At 30.6% G+C, this 23,335-nt stretch overlaps 1 protein-coding gene across 1 annotated transcript in view; it reads left to right on the forward strand.

The window, feature by feature from the left end:
- Positions 1-23,335, forward strand: part of ADGRL3 (adhesion G protein-coupled receptor L3) — a 788,620-nt gene that overhangs the window by 277,701 nt on the left and 487,584 nt on the right. Inside the window, exon 4 of the mRNA XM_081302961.1 lies at positions 18,217-18,453. Coding sequence (XP_081159087.1) covers positions 18,399-18,453 — 55 coding nt within the window. The 5' untranslated portion in view covers positions 18,217-18,398. The remainder of the gene's footprint in view (positions 1-18,216; positions 18,454-23,335) is intronic.

The raw sequence follows: 23,335 nt of genomic DNA on the forward strand, positions 1-23,335 counted from the left end.
CTTCATAGAATGAACTTAGAAGCGTTCCCTCTTTCTCTATTTCATGGAATAATTTGAAGAGGATTGGTGTTAGTTTTTGTTTGAAGGTTTGATAGAACTGTGCTGAGAATCTATCAGCTTCTGGGCTTTTCTTTCTTGATAGGGCTTTGTTGTATCTTCAATTTCATTGCTTGAAATAGATTTATAATTTTAAAATTTCAAATAAATCTTATATGTCCTCCTGATTCAACTAGGGTAGGTCCTATATCTCTAGAAATTTGTTGATGCCTTCAAGATTTCTATTTTATTGGAATATAAATATTCACATAGTTTCTTATTATTATATTTTAGTAGTGTTTGTGGTGATACTTCATTTATTCATCACAAATTTAATAGTTTGAGGTTTTTCCCCCTTTTTCTCTTGGTTATCTTAATTAAGGGTTTATCAATCTTATTTATTTTTTTTAAATAACCAACTTTTTCTGAATATTTTTTGTTGTTGTTTTAATTTCATTGGTTTCAGCTATGATTTTCATTATTTGCTATCTTCTGCTTTTGGTGTTCATTTTTATAATCTATTTATATGTCTTTGAGATGTAATGTTGGGTTATTTATTTGATGATTTCTGTTCATTTGATGAATGAATTTAATGCAATGTACTCTATTCTTAGAACTATTTACCCCTAATAGTACCCCTGATTTCTTCTGCTATATATTGGTCATTCAATAGTATACTTTTTAGTCTCCAAGTGTTAGTGTAGCTTCTATTTTTTTTTAATTTTATCATTGATTTCTAACTTTTTTCCATTATTATCTGAAACAATGCAATGTATTATCTGTTTTTTTTGTTGCTGTTGTTGTTGTTTTGTATTTGCTGAGAATTGTTTTTTGGCCTAAGATATGATTTATTTTAGGGAAAGATCCATGAGCTACTGAGAAGAAAGTATATTCAATCATTGATGGATGAAATATTTCATGTATGTCTAAATTATGAATTGCAATATTTATAACTTCTTTATTTTGGCTTTGTTTGGAGGATCTATCCAGTGATGAGAGAGGTATATTAAAATCACCCAGTATTATTGTGTTTTGGTCCATTTAGTTCTTGTAATTGATAAGGGTTTGTTTGATGTACGTGGATGCTCCATTATTTGGGCATCAATATTTATGATTATTATGTGTTGTTGATGTACAATTCCCTTAAGCAGTATGAAATGACCTTTATTGTCCCTTCTGATTATCTTTGATTTGAAGTTCACTTTATCTCGTATGAGGATAGAAAGCCCTCCTAGTTTATGAAATCCATGTGAATGACATCTTTTTTCATATTCTTTTACATTTAGTTTAGATGTAATTGCCTCTGAGATGAGTCTCTTTGAGAGAGTATATTAGTGGGTCTTGTTTTTTTAATTCAATCTGCCAGTCTGTATCTTTTGATTGATGAATTTAGGCCATTTATAGTCAATGTTATTATTGAGAAATCATTTTATTTGCTATCATATTGATTTAGTTTTGGTTTTTAATTGGAATTAGTTTTTGCTTTGATTGATTACACTTGTAGTGTAATTTCTCCCTTTTCTCATTATCAGTTCTATTTTTCAATTTTTCTTCATGAAATATATATTAAGTATGTATTGTAGTGCAGACTTTTGAGATGTGAATTCTCTTAACTTTTGTTTATCATTGAGTATTTTTATTTCATCATCAATTCTAAGGCTTAATTTTTCTGGGTATAGTATTCTTGGCTTGCATTCATTTTCTTTCAGACCTTGGTATATATTATTCCAAGACCTCTTAGCATTGTAGGTCCGGGTTGAGAAATCAGCTGTGATCCAAACTGGTTTCCCTCAAAATGTGACCTGTAGATTTCTCTGGCAGGCTTATGAATGTAAATTTCTAAGGTAGATTTGGGGGAATGTTAGCAAAACTCACTGAATTTTTGAAGCAATGATGAATTATTACTACCAAGTATTAGGTATTGATTAATATTCATAAAATATCTTTCATTTTCTATGTTTTGTCAAAATACCTGCCAAAACTTTTTGTTAACTATTGTAACTATTGAGATTCCTTAGAAGCGATAATAATATTTTAAGGATTTAAGTTCAAGTCAATTATATTAAATCAGTGATAAATGACACTTATAAATTCTATTACCTAGATGGATTTATAGACTATGCATTTTTAATGTTGAATTCTGTAGGGATTATCTTATTCATCATGAACAAAATCTGTACTTCATGTACTGATGAAAAAATAAAAATAGCCTTTAATTTTGAGAAGTCCTTATTCTTAGTAAGCATTTGAGTTAAGAATTTGTACTTTACTCTGAAAAGATAAGTCAGCTTCTCAACAAATATGGGTAGATTAGCAACATTGTTATCTGTCTTGTGAAACTTTTGGTCTGTGCTGGGTTTTGGTCATGTGATTCATCATTGTTACCATTGTATTTATGAGTCAGATTTTCTGTTGCACAATAATCATACTCTTGATTTGTAACTTATTCTTTTCTAAATTATGTGCTTTTTGGACTGTCTAGTACTGTGATTAATTACTCAATGAACATTCCTGTGTAGAAATAATTTATAAGAAGGTTGTTTTTGTTAGGGCTTTTCTCTCCCTTTTTTCCTTTCCTTTCCTCCCACTCTCAAAGGGTTGAATTTGGTTTATGTGAAAAAGCTGAAAAATTACAGAGAAATGAATGAAAAGATTTTATATCAAATTGTCTTCTGTCAAATTTGAAAAAAACATCATTTGGAAATACATTTAATACATATTTTTAGGACTATATTCACAACTTTTCATTAGTTTTTAGCTTATTACATATCATCTTAATTTCAACAGAGTTTGGTACACCATACAAATAGTATAAATTCAAAAAATCACCAGAAGAAATTAAATTTTCTCATTATTTTATCAGAATCTTCATAGCTTAATTTTCATCTGATTATATGGACAAACTTTGGTCTGGTAGCTTTTTCTCTATTTCATTATTATTAACCTATTTTAACATTGCTTTTTAAACATAGTGTCATTTTACATAAATAGCATGATACAAAAACTTTACCCTCAATTTGAAGAGATAAAAACTCACTCTTTCTTTTGTAAAGACATGAATATACCAAAACTGAGTACATTCTCAGGAATTTACTTGAGTGCTTGGTACAAAAAATGTTATGGGACCAAGAATTTGAACTGTAAACCTTTTCAATTATTATTACCAGAAGTTTCTTTGCAATTGTGTTTTACAGTTTGTGCTGTCTATGATTAAGAGTGTATCTTACAGTGTATGTTGGTGTTAGAGTAAGTACATCTACCATAATATTTTGATGCTTCTTTATATTTTTTATTTTCTAAATCTTTAAATATGCACACATGCACACACATATATATTTCTACTAGATAATTCATTTATAATAAAGCCAATTTTTAATGTTTTATGTATTTCATTTCTTCACTTCAAATAAGACTTGAAGTAGATGATTTCAAGAATTTTCATTAGTTCTGACACACCATCATTATTCAAATATGGATTTTGTACTTTTTACATATATTAAGCTATTTTAGTTAATTTCTCCATAAAATGTCTTAAGAGTCACATGTTTCATTTTTATTTCCTTATAAATTTGCTTTGAGAATAGAACATAAAATAATAATTACTTTCATTTGGAACAGAATCTCGCACAGCCAATAAAAAGTTGATGAATGTCAGAGTAATTTTTATGGGCATCTAGAATTAACTCTATACTAAAAGGATTAGTGCTACATTTCTTTTCCTGGTAAATTTGGATCTTTGATTATATTTTAAGATTCATAAACTTAGACTGAGATATGTGCTTATGTAAAAGTATATCCAGTGACGTCAGGGTGATTCTTGTAATAATGTTAGTGAGCCTTTACTTTTTTGGGCTGGATGACTATGAATCAACAATGGAAAAAAAAAAGGAAGGGAAAAAGAGAGACCATGGAGGGGTCATGTCTGAGAGTAGTTAATGGATACTTTGGCTTTAATGACCACTGAAATGCATTTTTTAATGCTCCTTAGAATTCAAAGAAACTTCTTCATTAGGTTGTCTGGAAATACTGATGTTCTCTAGACTGCCAGTCACATTTCTTTTTGGCCTCTGCTTTATATTCTTACATATAAATCTGTCAAAAATAGTTCCATACTGGGGAATCCAGTGTGGAGCTATTTGACTCTATCTGGATAATGAGTAGAAAAATTTATCTGGATAATTAAAATATTTTTCAGTTCGTTGTTTAATGAAAGGATTCAGTAAATTTGCTTTTAATCATTGATTTGTAATAATATACTCCTTTCTGTATGAAATTTTTACAGGTATATGTTTGTGTACACATGTGTATGTTTTGTATATATTCATATGTATGTAGAGTATAGAAATTTTATTTCATATGATGTTATGTTTCTATGATAAAGAAAAATATATAAGTATACCCTAGAAAGCTTATAAGAGATTTTCTTTTCATCATTTGAATTAGATGGGAAATACTCAAAACAGATTATTTTTGTTCTAATGGTAGGCATTTGAATATGCATTTCAGCTAAACTGACCAGTGAACTGTCAAAATATTCCTTTTTCTTTTTCCTCTATTTCCCTCTTATATATTAGTTATTAGAAGGTCTGCTTCGTAAAGGAGATATCTTTCTGAAATCTTGACTCAAAAATTTTTTTAATGCCTGGCTTGTACCAGATGAGAAATTTTCCTTTTGATTAGAAATAAATTCACATTAATAAACTACTAGTCCCTCTCAGTATAGATCAACTCTCTGTGCTAGAGAATATTTTTAAAAAGAACTTTTAAGGAGATATTTAGACATAAACTTTATACATGTGGAACACACATACTTCTAAAGCAAGGACATATTCTTGGAATAAAAACAAACAAACAAACAACAAATGATTAAACTACCTTGGTGATGTTACCTAGCTACTTTCCTACAGAGTACTTTGGTGCAAAACATGGTCAGGCCATAAGCATTCCTGGTATCTGTGAAACTATACAGTATGATTTCCCTGTCCACCAATAGAAATGATGCTTCCTCCATGAAATGGAGCTATTATTTAGAAACCTTTAAAAATAATATTTTAAAGAAGTTTAGGAGTCTAAAGAAGATTTAAATCAGAAAGTGTTTACTGAGCCCAGCATGAGAGGAAATACCATGGTGCTTTGTCTAGATTAAGGTAACTGGGTAATATGAGGGGTAAAAATACAGGACTTAGGAAATTCCAGGGTTGAATTCACTGGAAACATGTACCTTAGAAACAAAATGATAATAACAGTCTTCACATGATATTGAAAACATTCATGTTCATATTAATATTGTTCCTAAAAATAATTTCCCCTTTCATTACAAAATGAACATACTTGTCATATCCAAATATGTAGAATTATTTTTATTTTATTTAAAAATGTTTTTCTACTTTATTGAGGTATGCTTTAGTATGTTTTGATTCATCAGATCAAAAGACCTGACAAGAACAATGCAAAGAGGACAAATTTATTAGGGATACATGGTTGGTTCTTTTCATGATCAGCTGACTCCATAACTCTGGGCTCAAAGAGAGACAGAATATCATAGTAGAAGGACATGGCATAGGAAAGCAGTTTCGAACCAGGAAAAAATAAGGAGGAGAGAGCTCTGCTCACCAAGGACAAAATGTAAACCCCCAAAACACATCCCAAGTTACTTACCTCCTCCAGCTACCACCTACTTGCCTACAGTTACCACTCAGTTAATCCATATAAGTAAATTAATACACTGATAAGCAAAGGTTCTCATATAATCATTTCACCTCTAAATTTTTTTGCCTTGTCTCACACATGAGCTTTTTGAGAATACTTCATACTAAAACCATATCAAGTGTGTAATTTATAAAGAGGGTGACATGTATTTAATGTGTATAACTTGATATTTTGATGAATGTGTGAATCATGAAATGATTACCATAAGCATCCTAAGTAGCATATCCATCACTCCACAAAATTACCATATTCTATTCTTATGTTCCTTCTCCTCCTTCTTGTCTTAATACTTAAAAAATTTCAAGGGTACAATACATTATATCCCACATTATATATCAGATCTCCAGCTTTCATTTATCTTGTATAACTGAAACTTAGTAACTTCAGCCAACATTTCCCCATCTCCTGCTTCACCGTTGCTGCCAGCAACCACTCTGTTCTATGAAGTTCACCTGTTTAGATTTCACATGTAATTGAGGTAAATGAGAACATTCAATATTTGCCATTCTGTGTCCAACTGAGTTCACTTAGCAGTGTACTCCAAGTTCATCAGTGTTGTTTTAGGTAGTAAGATTTCCTTCTTTCTTAAGGTGAAATAACATGCTTTGCCTATATATGCCATATTTTCCTTATCAGGTCATTCATATTCAAAATATATAAGGAGTTCAAGCAACTCAGTTGTAAGACAAACAAAAACAACCCAATTTAAAAACTGAGTAAAAGACTTGCATATACATTTCTCAAAAGAAAACAGAGATAGCCAAAAGGGATTTGAAAATGTGCTCAACATTAGAGAAATGCAAGTGGATTTCAAAATTCTTAAAAATACACACACACACACACTCACATACACTCACATACACACACACACACTCTCTCACACACACACACACACACACACACACACACACACCAGGGATTGGAATAGGGATTCTTAACCACTGAACCACATTCCCAGCCTTTTTATTTTTTATTTTGAAACAGGGTCTCAGTTGCTTAGGGACTTGCTAAGTTGCTGAAACTGGCTTTGAACTTTCTGTCCTCCTGCCTTAGCCTCTGAATCCTCTGGGATTACCAGAATTCTTAATATTAAATTACAGGGAATCATTCTGAGACATTGATTTATTTGCTACGCAATTTATATTGATCAATATTGATGCCTCAGGTATAATTATTAAATTAAAATGTATCTAACAACACCTCTAGTAATATTCTGGCTCTAGTCTTGAACATTCATTTATTTCAGGCACCTAGAGTCTGAGACTGTAAAACTGTCAATGACCTAATTAAATACAATGACCTAATTAAGCTCACTGATAGGATTTAGTTAAATTAAAGCATTCCATGCATTTTCTTCATTCTGACTAGAATTAATGTAGTAATTACAAAATCTTATTCATACAATAAACATAGAGAAGAATAAGGAGTTACAAATCATAGAAGTGCTTTGCACTTCCTGAGTGATGACTAAGGATGTCAGTATTGTTGTCTTAGTTATTTTACCTCCTCACATGCAAATGACAGAGCTGGAGGAAAATTAACCTCAAAATTATCTAACATTGAAAAGCCAACAAGAGCCACTAGAAAGGTACATGTTCTTCATGTGGGCAAAATCCTGAAGTTTGTTGCAATAAAAGAACTTTCCTAATAAGATTATTAAAGGATATTAAAGTTAGTCTGTATACACATTTATGTTAATAAGAGGTTTGGGATATTTTCTTTGATTTATTTTCTTAAACTATGTATTGGAATATGCATTTTCAATAATGGTAAAAGATATTATAAAGGGATTCTTTTTCAAAGGCCACTTTTATATTTAGTTCAATTTACTTAGTTAACAGTCTCCTTATTCTTCCACCGGAGAAAAGTAATTATCTTTCATTTATCTTAATATTTTTAGGCCAAAAAAAAAAAAAAAGAAGTAAAGGGTGATTAGACTCTCATTCTGCTTGCATGTCATTTAAAAAAATCATTGGTAAATTTCCATAAAAATATGTTTTCTTTCTGCATCTCATTGTCTTGAGGTATTTTAGTAAATATCTTATTGTAAAATATCACTGAAAATAAATTGGTGTTATAAATTAGAAAGAGAAATTAATCTTTGAATCATCTTCAAACATAAGTCATGCTCATTAATTTGAGTCATGCTGGAAAAACCAAACCTTGAAAATCATTTATTCTAAAATTGATAAGTGTTAGATTTTCAATTGTTTTAACTCACCATATTTTTAAATATCAAAACATTAGCATAGATTTTGTTATTGAATTTAAAATATTGTAACCTAAAAATATTTCAACATTTTCTGTGGTAAGAAATTGTTTACTTTGGTCTTCATCCATTATCCCTGTGAGAAAAACTTCAAGAATATTATATTTCATTAATAATATTGGCCTAAAATTACCCAGATTTTCATATTTCTAAAAATATGCCAGCTTGGTTATAACTGATGGATTTTCCATCACAGTCCATGTGTGTTCCTTTACTTTATTTTTAGCTGGAGGCAAGCAAGGGTTAAACTATGACACTATACATCTTTCTGTACAATATCCCAATTGGTGTTACTTTGGAAGCTGGGTGCTTCTGTATTGTCCTTGTGAATAACCACTGCTGAGAAGACTGAACATAGAAATGATTTATTTACTTAAAGATCATTTTTTTTTAACTCCAGAACTCAAACATATTTTTACTAAAGGTGGTGGGGGGGAGCTTTTTCAGGCATGGAAACACTGATGTCTTTCGATACATAAGAGCCATTAACCCATTTATAGAACGGGTCTCAATTATTGAGAACACAACATTTTATGAAAACATTTCTTGTGAACCTGTCTTAAAAAATAGTCTGTCATAATATTTTGGACAGCCACTTTTATGCATTTTGGAAGTGTTCTTTCTTCATTTCAGTTTCATGATCTCCGTTTAGATTAGGTTGGCCTAAATTAAATAAAATGTAACTTGAAGATAATTACATAGTATATCTTGTAACCTAATGGGGAATTAAAAAAAAATGTCACCTTACAGAATACCATCTGTCTCATATCAGTGAAAAGAGTTCATGAAAATTTCCAGTTTTTGTGTATTTTGAGTAGTATAGATACTCAAAGTATGTGTTGCAAAGTTCTCTAGATAAGGTCCTGTGTTATGTTTAGGTTTCATGTACTTCCTCTTTTCTTAATGAGGCTGTCTTTTTGTTTTCATGTTTTGTTTTTGCCACTAACCAAAATCTCTTTGGGGTCTTACTTATTGTCTTAAGTAAAGGTACTATTTTGGGATGATTACCTTATCTCTCAATATCAGAAAATTTGTAGTATTAATTTTTTGACTTTTTTAGGAGTTAGTCAGTGTACCTTTGTAAATGTCATGATTGGCACCATATGAATTGAAATGTTATTTATTTATTATTATAAATATATCAACATATACATAGTAATTGAATAGACATGGCATTAGATTATGAACTCATATTCTTTTGTTGTTGTATTTCCCAAAATTTTGCCAACTTATTACTAAACTGTGCTGCTCTATTGTTCTCCTGATGCCGGTCTAGGTCAGTTTTTACCCTAATAGAACCAACTGAAGCAGGATGAATTGGAAAAAAAAAAAAAAAAAAGGATGATTTCATTCTGAAATTTTTTTAACCTCCTATTTTTTTTTTTTTTTTACCTCCCAAGTAACCTCTTTAATGCTGAGGAGATATTTTTGATAACAAAATGGAATTCCTTATTTGGGAAACTGGAATATTAGTATTTCGAACTTAGACATTCTTTGTATTGTTATGGTTGAATGAAATAAAATAAAGCATGGGGAATTCTTTATTGATGGTCATATTTCTAGTAAGTTGTATTTGCTAAATGTTTCTACAAATGCATGGCCAGTAATTGTTTGCAATATTTGAAGAACTTAAAAAAGATTAAATTTACTTTCCATACTAATTTCTTTTTCATGACGACTGTACTTGTGATTTAATCAGCTATCTTAAAAGTTATCTTTTGTAAAATGACCCATTCATAATGGACTAGTCATTTATAAATGCTAATTATCAATTACAATAAAATGTGTTGATGAGCTCCTGTTTTCAAACTGTGTCTTAGTAACCTTACTGTGTTAACTATTGATTTTAAAACCATAAATACATATTTAAATGAATTTCTAGTCAGGCTAAAGTTATAGCAGAAATATTGCATCATATGCCACAGCCTTAGAAACTTTCCCTTGGTAGTAATGGTCCCTGACTCCCTGTGGGTATTTTAAGCACTGATACTCCATAATGGGCCCCATTACGGAAGGTGTTTAATTTGAGACCTATCCAGGTACACCCTACTGAGATGAGATAATTTCAAAACACATGTGTTTTCTCTCCCACCTGGTTGTCCTACTGATACACTAACTGTAGGGAATTAAATATAGGAAAGCAATATTATAATATTTTGGGAATCATAAAATATATGATTCCTTCATAATCTGAAAAAATATTTCAAGCACGGTGTACACATATTCTTTTTATAGAAGGAGATGCTAAAGCATTGGCTTAAGTTCACTTTGCATTTTAAAAATTTGTAACATTTTATAGTAATATCTTACTAATACTAAAATTCCTTTTGAAAAATCACATTGATTTTTTTTTTTACATTGTAAACGTACATGATTTAAAACCAAATAATATGAAAGACGTGTTTGGCTTGACCACACATGGTAATTAAACCAAAAGGAAACTATGATATACTACTCTAACTTGTGAGCTATACATTCTCCTACAGTCCTCTTTGTTATGAGAAGTCTTCAAACAAAGTATAAGTACATATGTATTTTTTTCCTTCCCATGTAGAAGAAGCTGGAATACAATGAATTTAACATTAATTACTGCCTTATATACTTTAACCTGCACTATTCTAACTTTATTGTTAGGTCAATTATGTAGGGCCTAAACTAGTGTTAAAAAATGGCACATTGTTCCTACTTTAGTCCCCCAAATCCACACCGTAGTTTAATGTGATTCTGGTGATCTAATTTGACACTTCAAAATCATTGACCCAGCAATGGGAATAACTCATTGCCAATCTTGAGTATAGTATCAGTTACATTGATAATATTATTTAGAACTTCTCAGGAGAAAATATTATTATGTTGGTTTTAAATTAAATCCTGGAATTGCACTTATAAAACACATGGTCTCTAGATATAATGCCACAGTTGTCAATCATGAACTACTCAAGTAATTTTTACAAAATTGCCTAAAATATAATTTAACATAAGACAATGCTAGGCTATCCTACTCATAAGGGCTCCCTAGATAGTAAGAATCTAATAAGTATTAGAAACATTTAAAGTTATCTTGGCCTGTCATTTAAAATAAGAACGGGAAAGTCAAGAATAATTCTATTTTGAAATATCTTTCCATATTCTCAGTAATATTCAAAATGATCTCAGTTCCCTTATCAGGAAAATCATATTACTAACAGAATAACTTTCTCATGATCATTGAAAATAATAGTGCTAAATTTTGAAACCATTTTAAATATTTATTCGGTAAGTGCCTTTGTATTCTTTTTCAGATTTTAAAAAACATGTTCTGTTACTTAAGATAAAACACTTTCTTGGCTCTGGAGAACCTCCAAGATCATTGTTACTATGTTGTTTTCCAAATGAAATTAGTGGTCTTTCCCCTCACTCGCCCAGAATATGCCTGGATAAATACTGGTCTTCAGTATTTATTTAAATATGCCAAAGACATATATGATGCACATGGGACTCATTCAGAAGTGAAAAAATATTGTGTGCATTCTGTTTATGACACAGTCTTCATAAGGTGAAGTTTGAATATTTCAGTATATAGCTGTATCCTAGCTCTTTATCATACTTTATTCAATATGCAAGTTAAACTAATCATAACTAACTAAAAATCCTTACTTTTTCAAAGGTGTGTTGCATAATCAGTATTTAAGAGCAAGATGAGAGACAGTGGAATCTAATGATTGTAAGCAAAAACCTTGGGTCTAGACTCAAGTGCAAATCTAACTCAGTCTAAATAAATCTTGGCTCAGTTATTTTTAGCTATGTGACCTCAGCAATATTTTAACCTGTATCCCTCAGTTTCCTCACTTGCTGATTAGGAATAAAATAGCCCCTTCTTCATGGGGTTGTTATAAGAGAATCATAATATTAATATTCACAATCAATTAAGTGAGTTAGTACATGAGAAACTTTAAGAATAGTGCCTGTCAGGCTTGATGGTGGTGCAACCTGTCATCCAAGCAAACTCAGGAGGCTGAGGTAGGAGGATCAAAAGTTTGAGGTTATCCTGGGCTGCTAATAGAAACCCTGTCTCAAAAGAAAAAAAAAAAAGAATGGTGATAGAGCACCTATAGCACCTATTGTGGGCATGAATCAGCGACAGACATATTAAAGATATTAAATACTTAAAAAGTTAACTGTTGCCCTAGGAGAACTATCATTTTGTTTGGTTTCATGTAGATTTTAGAATAGAGTCCATGTTCCTCTTCAAATGGATTTATGTGGTTTTTAGTAGATACCTGATATATTTTGAATGTTTTAACTATAGCTTGCTTGTCCTTCTTAACTTTTACCTCTCTTTAAAACATGAAATAATTAATCTTTAATTATTATCATAAATGACATTTTAAAGGAATCAGCACCTTTTGAATATGCATTGAAATAATAGCTGTTCTCATTTAGAATGATTTTTTTTCACAAAATTTTTGATAAAACCTTGAAATTTTATAAGTACTTAAATTAATTATTTGTGGTGTGTTGGTGGAAACCAGGGCTGTGTGCCTTTTCATGTGCAAAGCAGGTGAGCTAACACTGAGCTGTATCCCCAGCTCAGTATTTTCCTTTTAAAGAGCAAGGTATATGATTTATTTACAAATTGTACGTATGGAAAGAACATGAAATCCACTTTTTTAGTTCTAATTATGTAATTGTCAAGCAATTGCAATGTCTCCCATACTAGTTCCACTAACAGTTATTTATACTTACCTTTTGTTAACACTTATTGATTTCGTCTTCAGTTAAGCATATCAAATGGAGGTAAATATTACTTTACTCAAAGCCTATTGGAAATAAGCTCCAATCAGATGCTTTTTAAGATCTAAGGAAAGAGGTTAAGTCAAGGGTACTTCACAAGAAAATGATCCAGTGTAAAACATCAATCTGTTTCTTGGATAAAAGATGTACTGCTCTAAAGTCAAAAATAGCATTGTTCATTAAATCCAAATATGTTCCTAAACATTAAGACACTCATTAGATCATAATATTATCTGAAAGATAATTAAATGAGTCTTTCATTCTAAAAGGGTTTATTAAAATTACCTTCCTAAATGGCTTGTTTTCTAATTTATCCTCAAATTATAATTATTTACAATACAGTTACAAGGGGATGTGTATTTTATTTATGCAACAACAAAACTGTTAGTGTTCTAAGTAATGTATGATAGTTTATCATTTCATTTCTTAAAACATATTTAAGTAACTTTAAAATTAATGCTAACTTAAAATTAATTGAATAGAAATAAAATTCAAATTAACCTTATGATTAATTGAATAGAAACCTGTCTTTCTTGCGGTAATCTTCTGGAGCCCATGGAGGAGACAGTGGGGTGGGACTGAGGGAAGGATGGAACCAAAGTACTTAGTTGATGGTTTGCTTTATTCCTGAGCTTGTCTCCTCACTCCCAGTGTGAATCTTCTTACTGTATCTTCTATATCCATTCTATATTTTTCGCTGCTGATTTGTTTTTCCTTTCACACAAATCATAGAACAGAAATATTTCTAAAATTCATTGTCTTGACTTTCTCCAAATAATCTGTATTTTAAATCAAAACCCTGTGTACTCCCACCAAACTAACTCTGGCAAATATTGTTGATGACACTGCTTACCTAAGGTATTTTTCTTCTCTCCCCATTTTCCTTCTATATGCTATGACCAATTTAATCTTCTAAAAGCATGGTGTTTACAATATAGCTTCTGATTCTATCCACTTTTCCACTCAACCACTCACAAACTCCTATCAAATGTTTTTCTACCCAACTTACTACCAAATGTAATCTCATTTACCATTTATAACCTCACTTTTGAAAATAAATCCCATCATTAAATGGGAACAAGAACTTTTCTCATTTATTGAATTTATACTCTTGCCAGGAATCTTTATAGGTTCTTTATATGTATTACCTTTCTTTAAGCCTTAAAACACCTGGTAAAAAAAAGTATGAAATTCAGATTTACACATTAGGATATAACAATTTTTGATAATTTACTGTGGTCAGACAGCTAACAATACAAATAGGATTTAAAACTAGGTACTTCTCACTCTGTTTATGCTGTTGCTCCTGCCTCAGACGTGTTTGTTTGTGTGTGTGTGTGTGTGTGAGAGAGAGAGAGAGAGAGAGAGAGAGAGAGAGAGAGAGAGAGAGAGAGAGAGAGAGATGGTGCTGGGAATTGAACCCCAGGCCTTGTGTTTTCAAGGCAAGCACTCTACCAACTAAGCTACATCCCCAGCTCCTGGCTTAGACTTTATGATGGTAGCCTAGATTTTTATTTTTTATGGAAGTAAGGACATTTTGCAGACATAAAGAACTAAGAAATTATTATCACATTCAGATATAGGTTAAGACCAACACATATTTACTGTATTTGTAAATTTCTTCCAGGTTGTATTTAACCTTGTGTACATTATAAAATATACATCTGTGCAGATAAATGGTCACTACCAAATGTATAACAAATATCTAAAAGTGTTGGTAATTCTCTGAAATCAATATTTGATCTGAAATTGCATAATGGCTGCTAAGCAGTGTTATGCAAATTTGGAACTCTGACTATGGTGTCTTATTATGTAAATGCAAAGCCTGCATTATTTTTCATGTAGTGACATATTAGATATCATAAATAATAGTTGGTTTATTAATTTAATGACTCATTTAGTAATCCAATTTCTGGTATTTATTCAATTTAATCAAGCTCCTTATCTCAAACCAAATATCAGGTATACTAAAGAATTTTTAAAAAATAGTGTTTGCATGTTTAGTATCAATATAGAAGAACTAAAAAATTCCTTGGAATATATTCAATGTAAATATTTTTCCTTCTTAAGACAGAGGTTATGCTGATCTATATGTATGGATGTTTCATGCGATTATATGTTACAAATTGCCTGATTTGTACTCAAATCAAGTTGAATTCACATTTCTTTGTACTGCATTCGATTCATTTCTGTTCTTTCTGAATGGATCCTTAGTATTACATTCTATGGTTCTTACTTAATCCTGACAAACTAGATAACATGCCATTCTACAACATGCTGTCTTTAACCACCTTTGCCTTTACTATAACAATCCTTAATCCAGAGTGTTCTTTGTCCATCTACAGTTCAGGGGAGTCTCATCCATTATTCAAATTCTAGCACAATTTCTCCTCTCTTCTTGCAGGTTTTCCAGATCAACCACACAGTGTTATCATATGTATTGTTTATAACATTCTTTCTTTTTTAAAAATTCGATTTACAGATCATAAATTATGATTTATATTTTAATCTTTGCCTATCCTGCATTATCTCTTGTCCTTTTCTTCCTCCCTGTCCTCATTGTTTCCTCTTCCTCCTCCTCCTCTTTCCCCCATTTCAATTCGAGAATCATGCCTTTTATATATCACAAACCCCAGTAACCAAATGCAGCAAACACTTGAATCAAATTGACAAAAATATATGTGAGTGAATTTGTTGAATTCAATGAATCTGTCCTTTATGAATGTTCAAAATGAGATAGAACTGTTCAAGATTGCATTCATTATTAGAACACTCAACTCATTATTACAACTAACTAGTCTCAATGGTTAAGTGTTTTATTAGTAATTATTTCATATAATGTTCTTTGGTCTCATAAATATTAGAATATAGGAAAGATCCTTGAACCTTACTGTGATTCTTTAGTTTTCAGGGTCAAATTGTTAGGAGAACCTGTTTAATGTATAAAAACTTTTTTGAGAAATAGTAGGACCCAAACTCATCATGCTTTACAATTCCATCATATAGCTTCACACACTCTCCCAATTGAGAACTAATAAATATACTTATTTAACAAATAAGAAAACTTTAAAGGAAAAACATATTTATACGTTCTCAGAATTGAAAACTTTAACTAGCATTTTGAGCTCATTATGTATTTTACTCAGTCTAAACTCCTTTGAGACTCATTGTGTTTCTGCCTCATTCTTGTCATATGAAACATATTAACACTTTGATAGTGATGGGAGAAGACGAGTTATAGTCATTTAAATTTTCATCTTGCTGCCCTGCTCATTTTCCTGATGAATTAATGTATCATAGAGATTCCATTTCATATTGGAAGGAGTGTTCCATGTAAAATGGCTTTTTAGGAAGGCAGTTTTTTTTAACGTAATTTTGTTTTTAGACTTTATTTTTTTATTGATTTTAAAAAATGACAACAGAATGCAGTACAATTCTTATTACACATGTATACTACAATTTTTCATATCTCTGTATATAAAGTATGTGGACACCCAATTCGTGTCTTCATACATATACTTTGGATAATGATGTCTATCACATTCCACCATCCTTGCTAATCCCCTGCCCCCTCCATTTCCCTCCCACCCCTTTTCCCTAACTAGAATTTATCTATTCCTCCCATGCTCCCCCTCACTACTTCACTATGAGTCAGCCTCCTTATATCAGAGAAAACATTCAGCATTTGTTTTTTGGGGATTGGCTAACTTCGCTTAGCATTATCTTCTCCAACGCCATCCATTTACCTGCAAATGCCATGATTTTATTATCTTTTATTGCTGAGTAAAATTAGGAAGGCATTTTTGGGATCAATGTCCAACATCACCTTGTAGGGCAAGATTATGAAGCATTACTATATGTTTATGACTATGCAATATTTATTAATAAATCATGGATACATTGGATGCTGTCTTATGTGACTTAGTGCATCCCTAATATCTTTGCTTGTTTTTTTTGTATATTAAGAACTTTGCTTTAGAAATGACTTAATTAAAATGTCCCTGTTATATAAAAATTGATTGGTTTAGTAAAGTTAATGACAAGATATAAATTGGAAGAAGTCATCCTAAAAAGTTTATTTTTCTAAAAAATAGTATTCTATGAATAGTGGTATACTTTCTTGTAGGTTATGAGCAATCTGTTCATTCTCATAATTTACATAATATAATTATCACAATTAAATATTAAATTAAATTAATCATATAATATTTAGTCCATGACAACATTGCTCTGGATAAAACACATTTTAATGTATGATATATAATATAAAATTACCAGTTTCAACTCACTTAATGTTTGTATAACCCTATAAATTACATAACATTACTTCTGCCTTTATACAAACAGGGAAACTGAGGCACCAAGTCATTAAGTGATTACTGGAGGTCACCGTTCTAGAACAGTAATTGAGATCAGGTAGTTAAGAATTTGTGTTCTTACTACTTGGATTTAAGTGAACAAAAAAATAAAATAGTTTGATAAACTTGTAATTTTGATATGATAAAGGTTAAGTTGATGAGGCTGGCTTTGAAATTGAGATCCTCTTGCCTCAGTCTCCTGAGACGTTTGGGATTACATGTATGCACCACTGCACCTGGCTAGAAGCACATTTTAATAAAATTTTTAAAATTGTAATTTAGGTTATATTGTGCATTAAATTTCAGTATTGAGATTTTAGACAATCAAACATAAAAGTAGCATCTTTTATAAATCTGTAATCACAATTGTTATAAAATGCTTAGAAAAGTAATGTAGTTAACATGTAGGAAAATTTCTGAAAGAATATAAGCGCCTAAAATGAAAGTAACTTAACTTTCCCTTTCAAACTTATAGTAATAGTGAAGAATGAAAATATTTTACTATTTTAATGTTAGTAAAAATTATATTTGGTGAATGATGATATTTTACTATTCTGTTAGTAAAATTATATATGTATGGAAAATACTTACGAAAAGCAGTCCTCAAGTCTCCTTATACATATTAAAATTAGTATATTTAAATTAATTTGTCCAGTAGAGATGGTTTGAGTTTGAGGTATAAAAACTATGGTAATACATGCATAAAAATGTTTTTAGATTATTTACCTATTTTATGTTGATGTTTAGGCTCTTCAGTTGAAAAAATGTTGAATGCAGTGGTACATGCTTGTAATCCCAGAGACTAGGCAGGCTGAAGCAGGAGAATCTCAAGTTTGTGGCCAGCCTTGGCAATTTAGCAATATCCTGTCTCAAAATCAAAATAAAAAGTTAAAAAGGTCCTGGGATGCAGTTCTGTGGTAGAGTGTCCTGGGTTCAATCCCCAGTACACAGAAAAGATGGGAACAGAAAACAGGTGTTTAAAGAGGAAATAAAGCAATTCTTCAGGGAATTAAAATAAGAATACCTTCTAATTGATAACCACCACACCCCCTTTTTTCTTCTTTTTTGCAGGTTTCATATTTGGAATATTGGTGTTTCAATTTTTGAGGAATTTTTTTTCTTTTACTTTTTGATTTTGTTTTAATTTTTAATTATCACTCTTGGAGTACCGAAGAGGAACCACAAACACAGTGACTTTGTTTCACGTTTGAAACATACATTCTTGAGGAATTCTCACGCCTAAGCCCACAGCCATGTGGCCATCACAGCTACTAACCTTCATGATGCTCTTAGCACCAATAGTTCATGGTAAGATCTTTAACTAGATTTTTATGTAATGCTTAATGTTATTTCACTTATTCATATTAGACCTTTTCTCCAAAAACCTTGCTCTGATGATTTCTAGTTTTTTAAAAATCATATATTAAAATGAGTAAGTACCATATGTGTAATTTTAGCTATGGTAAATACAACTTTTCAATTGAATTTCTTAAAGTGCCCATGAAATGTTTGCAAAACCAAACGGTTTTGCTATTTTTATTTTTTATTTTTAAAAACTGCATTTTTTTGTTTTATCACACTTATGGAAAATCAGCTGTATTATATCATTGTGAATTTTTGGGCTTACATGTTTTTGTGCTTAAAAAATTTGAATGTAAAAGGTATAAACATTTAGAAAAATGATGAAAGAAACTCTGCTTTCCCAGACTAAGTAATCAGTTTTTTAGAGTTACTATTTCATACAATCTTTAATACACAAAGTATAAACTCTAACCTCTCATTAGAGTGAAATTGTTTTTGTCATATACCTTTCATTGAAAAAACAAAATGCAAAACAAAACAAAAACCCTACAAGAGAATAGTATGAATATATCCCTTCATTTTTAGAGAAAGGTAATTTTGCAGAAACATGCTAATATACTCCATAATGAACTTATAAACTCATTTTATTCAATAAACTTGATATTTCTTACACAAATATGATAGTATAGAAGTCATGTGCCTTTGCAAATTTTATAAAATTCATAATCATTCAGTATGGAAGGATGACTGACATATTTTGTACATCTTAATGTATTCGCTGAATCTTTCCAAAACAGGTAAATTTAAGTCTATATATATGTTCATGTGTTCCTTTTTTATAATTTAAAGTTTTGTGCTAATTATCATTGGGTTTCACTAAGATGAAAATGATTTAGTACGATCTCATACATTGATAATACTTATAGGAAAGAAAAAGAGGCACAGCTGTATTTGCCAGTTTTTAGGATGTTTCAGAATTTTACATTTGTAGCAAGCAGCTGAAATGCATTTTTAGCCTCTTTAGTTCACTTTTAGTTTTTAACAGCCTTCAGAAACCCATTGTTCACCAATGATGCAATTGCTTATTTCCATTTGAATTGCATTCTACTGTCATGATGAAAAATAAAAACTGGATAAAATAACTTCTTTCCTTTTTGAAGATTTCCTCTAAATTTCCTCAGATTTAATATATCTAGTTCTAACATGTTATAAGGTACATAGATTTTTAAACATGAGAAAAAATCCTATTTATACATTGTTTTAAATAAAGTAAATTGTCAAAAATTTCAAAATGTTTTCTTAATTCATATACTGATGGTTCACTTACGTTCACATACATGAGTACACCAAACATTTTGTTATATGGGGCAATAAGAATCATATCACTCAAATGAATGCATTTCTAATTATACATACATCTAAAGGTGATTAAAATTAATTTTTAATTTAAAAAGAGCAAAATAAAACTAGCTACTTGAGATTACTTTGAGGACTAAAAAAATATCCTATGTAAAAAATCAGGCTCAGTGAATGAAAATTTTGTCTTCAAACTGTTAATTTTCTTCATCATAATACTGTGTCTATCCAGATTATTTTTATTTTAGTGAATTAAAACAACCAGGAATTAGCCGGCCATGAGAACTATTTCATTTGATATTCACACTAAGTATTACACACATACATGATTTTTGTTCAAATGGTCACTTTAAAATTACCCTTGTTTGAGGAAGGTATTTAAAAATAGCAAAAGTAGACATTGTGGGAAAGATTATCTTTTTCCAGAGCTGAATTTCTTGGTTGTAAAAAGTGACATCTTGTATGTATTTATTGGGCTTCAAACATGGCTGAGCCATGGATCACTGGTCTTGGATTGTGAGCATGGTGTATGTATTAAACACACAAAAACATACACAAACACACCCAGAATATCTCCAGATAAGTCTGAGAAGTATGCAAATTCATTTAAAACTTCTGATATATTGATAGAACACATAGAATATTTCCCTGGTAAACTACTTGAGGGTTAACAACCAAAGTAATCCTTTCTGTTTTATTTGGACTACTTAAAATTATCTTGAATTTTAACCAAAGTAGACTAAATAATATTCAGGAGTTTTACTTATAAACTTTATTCTTATTACCTTCTATGATATTTTAAAAGTTAGCACCAGAGAAATGCATATTGTTTTTTTCCCTTTTATAGAATGTCTTCTCCTTATTCTTTGTGCTGACACTTTTGACTTTTGACTGAAGTACTCTATGAACAACCCTTTGGAATCCTGCTTGCTTAAAAGTAGAAGAACATACCTTTAATGAAGTGGTAAATTGTAACAGGCAGGCTAGGACTTTTTAGAGTATCCATCAATACTGGCTTAAAGAAATACTGTATGATTGAAAATACTCAGATGAATGAGTTAAAATGTCTGATAGTTTTCAAAGTACTTTTGTTTCTAAAACATTCTCTGATGGCATCTACATGTATACTGTTGAGATGTCCAGCTTTGTTTGCCCTCCTGAACCCTGGATATTAGCTTTTCTGAATAATAACTTTTATGACTATCCCTTCTTCCAAAGTAAATAATAATCTTGACTCTTGATTTTATGGCCATAAACTTCAGATATTGGTTTAATTAATCCTTAATACAATCACATGGGTTTATTATTATTTGTGATTACCGTTACTGTTATCTTTACACAGAAAAATATATTGAGATATTGAATGGTAAAGCAACTTGACTGAGGTAGTGTAGCTGCTAAATGACATTGAGAGAAATTAAATTCAAGGACCTTCTGTTAATTTGGAGTACCTGAGGCAGAAACACTGGTTACCTGCCTCTTTCATGTTCTTTTGACACACAGGCTGGGTTTTGAAACCTGAAAGACCCGAGATAAAATTCTAACTGTTCCACCAACTAGCTCAGAAACCCTATTTCTTTGTAAACTAGTTAATTTATGTCATTTATCACTAGTAAACTTAGCCAGAACACTGTGCTTGATACTAAAGATATAACACTGAACAAAAGACTTGCATTTCTTTCCTCAAGGAGCTTATAGTACATTAAAAAGTTTAAGCCTGTTTGTTATCTGTAAGGTACAAATTCTTGTAGGGTATTTTAAGTAATGGATGGAATAATATATATAAAACTTCTAACATAGTAGTTGGTATTTGATAAGTCTTCCATTTTTTCCTACACCTTATTTACTTTAAAGTGGTTAAACATTAGATAAGCAAAAAATGCAACTATCCTTAGTCTCAACCTGAGACTTGAAGACAATCTTCTCTTTACTTCAACCTTAGTATTCAAGTTTTACAAGAAGTTTCTAAATACTAGTATCTAAACAAAAACTATTATTAACATTATTATTGTCTAATCTAAATTATTTCCAAAATGTAGGAATACTTAAATCACTCTTTAGTTGGTAATCTATAATTGTTGAGGGTTAGCTTTGCCAGATCTCTCTATATTGATAAAAATAGAAACTAAGCTAAGAAAACTAATTCTAATATGCTTATGTTAATTGAATAATCATATTGCTCCAGAATAATAAGAATAATATCAGAATAATCAGAATAAAATAATCAGAACATCAACATTAAATACATATATAACTTTTAAAATTAAGAAATGTCTCTGGTTCTATGTTTATCTGTTCATATTTTATGTCTCTGTGTACCTCTGTATTTCTCTTTTTCTGTTTTCCATGGCTGTATCCCCTTCCTGTAGAGCACAGAACCCCTACTATAATGCAGTGAGAACTGGCAGAAAAGAAAGAGAAGGAAGTAAGGCAGTGGCCAATCTTTGCTAGTGCTATCGTAGTGTTGCATGAAGATAAAGTGTACTTTTTTTGTGTGTCATTTTACTGATGTGGTTAAGAGCAAGGAAAAACAGCAAAATTTCAGAACAATAACCATAATAATGTAGGTCTCTAGAGCTCATTCCCATTGGCAGTAAAGGAATACCTGGGTCCATTGTGGGTCACTGGGCTAGGAGATCTCATCCTAGGATGTAACTTCACCCAAGCACCAAAGTTTTGGGAGTCCTGAAGGTGACTTGTCTTGTGCTCATATATTTTAACTACATCTCAGCTTAAATAAAGTTTCTTTTTAAACAGAGTCACAACTGAAGAGGTGGAAAACAAAATCATTGGCACTTAATATGAGAAACAGAAAAAAAATTGAATAGCATTTTCACAGAAAAACATAGGAATTAAATATTCTTCTAGAAAGACGTTATGCATGCTTTTTTCTGAAAGTCTATTTATTGTTAAAGTCACATGTATTTTTATATTCATGGACTTTACAAGCTAATCTGCTTTTTGTTATGTTCACGTTATTATACTAAATAGTTCTTAGGTCCAGACAAAGATCAGATGCATATTTATTTAGTATTTACCTGTTTTTACATAATTTTCTTTTTATTATTAATGTATTTTATAGTTGTAAATTATTTTATGTCAGTGATTTTTTAAAAATTCTATATACTTTTTATAATTGCTAACAAGACATAAGACTTGGAAAGTCCAAAATACAAAATGACATTTTACTACCTAATATTTTCCCATACGATTCTTTCTCTGAAGATATGTTTTTCTTTTAGTTGTGAAAATCTCAAGTTTGACTTCTAAGCTCTGCTTAACTTTGTTATTTTTAGAAATTAATCATTCTTGAAATGTTTATAATGTTTGCCAGCCCAGGTAATTTGTAATATCTGCAGTAATATAACTATTTTTATAGTAAAATACCTTATACAACTGTGTTTTATCTGTGTCATGATCATGATATATGAGGTTATTGCCAACATATCCAGCATCATCCACATTAGCCAGTTTATACTGTGTTTTAAAAATATATATTTTGTAAGTTACTGCACCTCTAACATCATGGTAT

Source organism: Spermophilus citellus (genome assembly GCF_964194105.1).
Source record: "Spermophilus citellus genome assembly, chromosome: 8".
Classification (NCBI taxonomy): Eukaryota; Metazoa; Chordata; class Mammalia; order Rodentia; family Sciuridae; genus Spermophilus; species Spermophilus citellus.